The sequence below is a fragment of the Triticum dicoccoides genome, chromosome 7B, assembly GCF_002162155.2.
Source record: "Triticum dicoccoides isolate Atlit2015 ecotype Zavitan chromosome 7B, WEW_v2.0, whole genome shotgun sequence".
NCBI lineage: Eukaryota > Viridiplantae > Streptophyta > Magnoliopsida > Poales > Poaceae > Triticum > Triticum dicoccoides.
The window spans coordinates 430,390,884-430,397,968 of NC_041393.1; the positions used below are offsets into that span (position 1 = coordinate 430,390,884).

General features: G+C 41.2%; 1 protein-coding gene across 1 annotated transcript in view; it reads left to right on the plus strand.

Moving 5' to 3' along the window:
- Positions 1–4,202, plus strand: part of LOC119336887 (survival of motor neuron-related-splicing factor 30-like) — a 4,691-nt gene extending 489 nt beyond the window's left edge. The window contains exons 2-8 of the mRNA XM_037608966.1: positions 1,122–1,199; positions 1,738–1,845; positions 1,953–2,035; positions 2,140–2,215; positions 2,761–2,946; positions 3,523–3,651; positions 3,849–4,202. Of these exons, the coding sequence (XP_037464863.1) occupies positions 1,122–1,199; positions 1,738–1,845; positions 1,953–2,035; positions 2,140–2,215; positions 2,761–2,946; positions 3,523–3,651; positions 3,849–4,022 (834 nt within the window). The 3' untranslated portion in view covers positions 4,023–4,202. The remainder of the gene's footprint in view (positions 1–1,121; positions 1,200–1,737; positions 1,846–1,952; positions 2,036–2,139; positions 2,216–2,760; positions 2,947–3,522; positions 3,652–3,848) is intronic.
- The last annotated feature ends 2,883 nt before the right edge of the window (positions 4,203–7,085 follow it).

Genomic DNA, 7,085 nt, shown 5'->3' on the forward strand with positions numbered 1-7,085 from the left:
TCCTCGAAATTCGTTGTGTTGCGGGGATTCCTCCATCAGTTCTGGTTTCCCCACTTAGGTGCTGCGCGTTATTAGGGCCATGATAATTTGTGCGCAGCTACGTGCTTGTTTCTGTGCTCTGGATGCTGTGTGTTCAGAGATTAGGTTTCGGGGATGCGCGACCGACTCTAGGGTTTCGAGAGGCCTACGTCAAGAGTCCAGAACCTTACAATTGATTAAACCTTGATTAAATAGTAGAGCAGCCGAAATAACCTGCTCTTATCACTATTTCCCCCACTAAAAGAGTTATCATTTTCAATATGTTAAAGGGACACTGGGTGTTGGAAAAATCTGTGGAAATCTGCCTGCTAGATAGCTAAATTAGTTTGAACTGCAGAGTTAAAAAAATCCTAGGGTAAGTGTTTGGTATCATTCAGTTCAGCCTGTTGGATTCTGAGACTTCTTATAGAAATACATATTGGACAACACTGGATTGACACATTATGTAGCTTGATTGATTCCCATAAATTATATACTAGGGCTGTATTGTATTGGTGCTGCTTGGTGGAGGAAAATGTTTCGATTTCCATCGCCCATTTGGTCCTGCTTTTTGTTGAATTTACATATGTGCAGAAGACCGAACAGTCCCACTGGTTCACAAATCAGAGCATGCAACTTTTTATGTTCATGTGGTTAACGTTTTGTAAAGTGCACATGGTGGTTGAATTTTGTCTTGAGACTTGTTGATGTATTTGTTCCAAGTTTGGTCCCTTGTTGCAGTCAATGTTTCGCGCTAGATTCTACTCACTCTTTTTAATATTTTGTCCATGCCTTTCTGTTTTAGACGAGTGATTTACATTGAAAATTGATTTAATGATCTTCTATAAACAAATATGACATCTGCTCTGATCTATCCGAACACTAGCCAAGTTGTTCAACTGGTGACCAGTTAATCGTTTATCAGGGTAGATCTTGCACTATCGCACATGGCAGGTCAACTGCTATTGAAATTCCTTTTTTTCTTACTGCAGTTTCATGCTATTTCCTTTTTACTTTTACCTATTACAAATCTAATTCGTTGTGAAGCTTTTGAGCAACCCATTCATTTACATTGTGGTTAATCTTTTGTCGTCCAATTGTAGGTTAGGAAGTACATCAAGGAGAAAAAAGATGACGCTGGAATTTCTGAATATGTTGATATGGAAAAGGAGCTTCAAGAGGTGAGTTATCCTGCATTTTTTATTATGCTGCTGTGTGTTGGTATGAGCTAATTATCAGATGCTTTATCTTTTACTTTGTTGCTAGTATGAGTAAACTGTTTGTAACAAAAGGATGTTTGCTTTCTATTTTGTAATTTGGGGCCTATGCTATCAATCCCTTTCTCTTCTTTGTTACAAGGAGCCATGCCCGGCAAGCTATCATGAAAAGGCAGCTTGGAACAGTGGATTTGTTTTTGGGCCATTTAGATTTTATTGTAATCTTGAAAGGTGAGAAGGTAGATTATGTCAATGGTAGGGACCATCTGAGCAACCATATATAACTTATGAACACTAAATATAAAATTTCATAGCTTCAAAGTTGTCCATTACCCTTTATCTTGATTGGTTGCAGGTTTGTGTCTCATGGTAGAGTACCTCCTTCAGATTTTGGGTGTCGATGCTGCTGTTCTGAGTGAATCACAAAATTTGGACAGTTTAAATGATAGCAGGAGTCTAGTTTTGTTAATTGCGCTAATGTATTTCTCTGCAACAACTGCAGGTTATTACATTAACCGAAGAGCTTTTGGCAACTGCAAATCCAAGTGAGAGTGCGCAGAATGATGTAGGTCTATCACCGCCAAATTATTCTGCTGGAGTGCACTCAGAGGTACTCGTAGTTTTGTTTTACATATGGATTACTCACCTGGAAGTTACAAGTGCACTTCTGTTCATCATAACTGTTTCATACCACTAACATACTTTATCTGTTTTTAGGCACTGGATGACCTCTCACAATCCCATGAAAAATTTGCAGTTGGTACCAAAGTGCAAGCTGTGTATAGTGAAGATGGGGAGTGGTAAGACCTTTTGAGATATATGTGTATGTTGCAATTGTACATACTTCTGTTTATTTTTGTATATACAGTCTGTTTGCAATTTGTTTGATCAGCTGAATTGTTAGGTACAATGCGACAATTGAAGGTCTGACACCAATCGGCTATTTTGTAAGTTATGAAGGCTGGGGAAACAAGGAAGAGGTATGCTAATTGTGGGTCATATGGCTTAAGTCTCTGTCTTTGACAGCTTCATTGATTTGAGGTCATTCATGTAAATACTTTTGTCATCGAGATGCAATTTGCATATTCATAAATTTGACAGAGTACATATATGTTATAACCATGATGTTTTGCCCTGGTTCTGAAGTAGTTGAGTTGTCAAGTAATGCATCGTCATATATGCTTTTCATCTGCAGCGAAAAGAATTTCTAATGGCGTTTGGCTGTATCTGCCATCCTGTTTATTTTCCCATTGTAATGTTTATTCCTGTTTAGCATCCTTAACTTACAAAAGAATTCACCGACTTAAATAACCTTTGCCTGTAGTGTTTTGTCTTTTGTTGGACCAAACTGCCACCCATAATTTCTGAAATTCCACTTAGTATGTGAATATGTTGTATAATAAATAAATAGAATGCTGGCTTCAGTTTACATACCAGTCCTTTTAGTTGTCGCTTCAGTTTACATATCAGTTTTTACTTCAATAATAGTGTGTGCAAACTTTTTTTTTTTTTTTGCCTTATACAGGTGGACCCTGCTAATGTCAGGGCACTTGACGTGGAAGCTGCTGATGCTTTAGGACAAGCTGAAAAAGAAGCTGAAGCGACAAAAATGGCATTAAAGAGAAAAGTTGAACAAGCAGCAACATCTGACTATCAGATTCGTAGCTTACCCACAAAACTTAAGATCGATCCAAATGATCCTGAAGATGTGGTAAGTGAATTAGTCTTTTGTTCAATATATTTACAATTTCAAGTTAGCCTTGAATACCTCCCATGTGCCACCATTCATCATATTACTTCCGCCTTTAAAGGATCAAAGTTGACTGATCCTCACTTTTGAGGATCGAATGCATTTGTTACAAACAAGTATGTACATTCATGTCCATGAACACCCCAGGTATAGCTTATGACAAACCTCAGGTGAAAATCCTAGGTATAGCTTTATGACAAACCTCAGGGCTTCCACATTTATGTCTACTGGTGTTCTTTTTGCCACATTTTAATTAGCGGCTCATTTGTACTTTCATATATAGAATCCTTCTGATTTACTCCCTCCGTTCCTAAATATAAGTCTTTTTAGACATTTCAAATAAACTACAACATACGGATGTATGTAGACATATTTTAGAGTGTAGATTCACTCATTTTGCTCCGTATGTAGTCACTTGTTGGAATCTCTAGAAAGACTTATATTTAGGAACGGAGGGAGTAGCAAACAAGCATGCCTTGTAATTTTTTATAGCTGCATCAATGGGTCATGTGTTCTGACTGGCTTTTGTGTCTGCAGAAAGCTGCAAAGCGTAAGAAGATCCATGCTTTCAAGTCAAAAGCCCGCTTTGAGCAACTAGATTTCGCACAGAATAAGCGGCAAAATGCATGGCAACAGTTCCAGACTACCAAAGGAAAGGCTAAGAAGGTAACACCTCTATTCCTAGCCGCTAGAAGGCAGTGGGACTTTCTCACTATTTGGCTAAAACTATCCCCAGAAGAGCTTGCAAGCCGTTATATTTGGCTAGAGCAGTCTAACGGCACCCTAACTAGCCTATCTACAATTGCTTCCTTTTGTCGATTGGACTGTTCACTTAGACTTCATTTTTTTTTGTTTCCTTTCAGGTTGGATTCTTTTCCGGTCGCAAGAAGGAGAGCATCTTCAAGTCACCAGAAGATCACAGAGGTAAGGTGGGGGTCACTGGTAGCGGGAAAGGCCTGACCGACTTCCAGAGGAGGGAGAAGCACCTTCATCTCAAGGATGGTTCTTCTGGGGATACACTGGACTATGAGGAATAAATCTGGTTTCACAAAGTTGCCATGTCTGGCACTTTATTGCCGGACTGGCCTCTGTCAGAGCTTGTACTCCGTAATTTGTATGCTGAACTTGTTGAAAGCTAGAAATCACATATAGATATTAACATTGTCTTCCTAAATGTTTAGTCTCAATTTTGTGAAAGTCATGTTTTCACTGCCTGAGTTTTGCACCACAGTTTCATCAAATTTTTTCTCTGCATCATTTGTCAGAGTTCAATACTAAGTACTTGGCAGAAAAAGGTGTTGAGGCCGTGTGCACTGAACCAGACTCTTCTTGCAGTTGAAATGCTGCTTCTGAACATTCATCATACCAGACTTGGAAGGTGTCTTAATTTCTTCACCCCCCATGGCCCACACTGGCAAAAAAGGAAGCATTTACCTTCCAGCATTTGTCCTTGTAGAAGTGCTGGACAAAACTTTGGCAATTTTTTCGGAGAGATTTCGTCACCTCTTTTTTCAAACAAAACAATTGTCAGGAGAAATTTTGTTGTCTCTGGAACCTTGTTGCTGCTGATGCTCGCGTTGCTGCGAGTTTTGTCCACTTTTTTGAACAAAACAATTGCCAGGACAAATTTCTCTTGTCACCTCTTTTGTTTTGAAACAAAGCAGTTGTCAGGAGAAATTTCGTCGTCTCTGGAACCCTAGTTGCTGCTGACGCTTGCGTTGCGGCGAGTTTTGTCCACTGCTCAGATATGAGAACGAGAGTTTTATCTTCCTTTTGTTGTCTTCTGCAGGACCCTGTCTAGTCTTGACTATGATTTCTGGCATATATGTAAGAAAATAAGAAAATAAGTAACTGATGTCCCAGTTTCTCTTTATTTTCAAGCCAACTCACAGCTTGCCGGTACTAGTAATAGAGATATCACCCATGAGGACATTACAAAATTTGCCACATGTGGCACATGTTGCCGCTGAAGCTCTGTCGAGGTCAGCTCTCCCCATAAAATCTGCGAAAAGGAAAAACCCGATGACGTCGCGAAAGGAAAGGAAAAACAGTTCCCTTTTTCCTGGTTAAAATTGGCGGCACACACACATGATCCCCGTGAAAGGGCTGAGAAGTTGGCATGTCAATTCAGGAGGCCGTGCGGTGTGGATCAAGACGCGCTGCTGCATAGGGAAAAGGAGTAAAGGAAGAAAACGTCTTGGGTTCCTGACTTGGCTTGTGAAGCAGAATTCGTATCTCAGACCACATTATGAACATGATATCGCCTTTTTTCTTCTTCTTTCTTTTGCTTTTATATATGTTTCTTGTTGCAGGGAATGAACGGTCGGTCGACCGCCACAGATTCGCAATGTCAATAGCGTGGCAGAATATATCGACAAAAGCACCTTGTTTTTCTCGCCGCGCGCGTTGCGAGCAAGAGGATCAGTGGAGGAATATGGGACCTGAAGTGGTCAAGGCGCATTTTTCAGAGAGAGATAAATAAATCCTTGTGAGCGCATTTGGCATGGTCCATTTCTTGCAGGTAACAATTGTTATTATCAGTTGATTGCCTTCTATATCAATATAAGATACGCATGCTCATGCGTATTCTAGAAAAAAATTACCAGTTGATTGTGCATTGCTTGGACGATTAGGCGTAGTAGGGGTATTTACCTACCCAGCTTATGAGGTAAGGCTATCGAGTCGAGTCCAGTAGTTACCTACCGTTGAGATGTGACCCTCCTAATAACCTGGAAAGTTACGTTGCCTGAAGCTTTCGTCTTTTCTTCTCAATCTTACGCCACCAGTGCCCCTTTTTCCAGGCCATTTGGCAGCGGCCGGTTTCCCTTTCCCGGATTAATTGCTGGTGGCCGTGCATCTTCTTCTTCTTCCTGCCGGTTTCATTGCGGGTCTGGACTGGAGAGAACTGAGAAGGACCAGTGATATACTATAGCTTTCACGTATTTTTCACAGCATGATTGATTGGTTCCTTTCAGTTTCTTCAACAACAACAACAATCAAGAAAAATGCTTCTTAATTCCCTGCATTGCTTCTAGTAACTACTGGTCATGCTTCTAGAAGAGATGGATGGATGGATGGACGGATGGATGGATTTCCTCTTGTTTCTCTTGGATCAGAAGCTGCACTTGCACCATATATGCATCACATTCATATGCATGCGGGTTGATGGATCTTGAGAAAGAAACACTGTTGGTCTGGTTTGGTGCGATCTCGTGTTTGTGCTTGGAGAGTTGACACGGATGCAGCAAGCTTGGCGGACACACCATCAAAGAAACTTTTTCCCACTTTCCCCATCGTGCGGCCTCCCAATCGTCAAATCTTTCCGTGATCTTGACATGAGAAAAAGGGAATCCACCGGGTCGAAGCGGTCGCTTGTTGGGAAATGCACACGACGATATATGCGCATCTCGCCGTCTTTTCTTTCACATTTTCACCTGCGTGTAAAAAGGTGTCATGATTCACCAACTTGACTGTAGTGTAGGCAGGTTATTTTCAGTTTGTTTTGTGGTTTGATGAACCTGGAGCTGGCTGGTTGGTTAGACGGTCGCCAGAACTGTTGCATGTGTGCACGGCACAGGGGGAAAAAGAAGCTGTGATTTAGATGGGGTTGATGGGATTCAGTTTGGTGTGAGGATTTTTTCCCCCTCATGACAGGTGCAGCTATCATGTGTGCAGCTAGGAACTTGCATTGGCTTGCCACCTACCTAACTTTAGCTTTGATGCTCATATGTATGGTAAAATATAGTAGTATCACCGTGACGCTGTTCATATCTGAAACAACATATTTTTCTTTTTCTTTTTCTTTTGCGTGGGAACAGAAGAGACGTCCTGTTTTTCACCAGAAAAACGTTGAAAATTGATCTCAGTGCGCTGACATCTCTAGGGTAGCTTTGCTTTCTCCTGCAAACTAATTAAACGTGATGGGGGCAAAGTTTCTGCCATAGCAACCCCATAGATGAATGAACCAGATAAGATCAATATGGCTGTACATTGATCCTTCAAATGTCAGTCATGTGTTTAGTAGTACGTACTCGTGGCCACCCTCGGCGGTTCGACACTCCGAGGCCGCCACCCCCAAGCACAGCTGCCGCTGCCCCGCC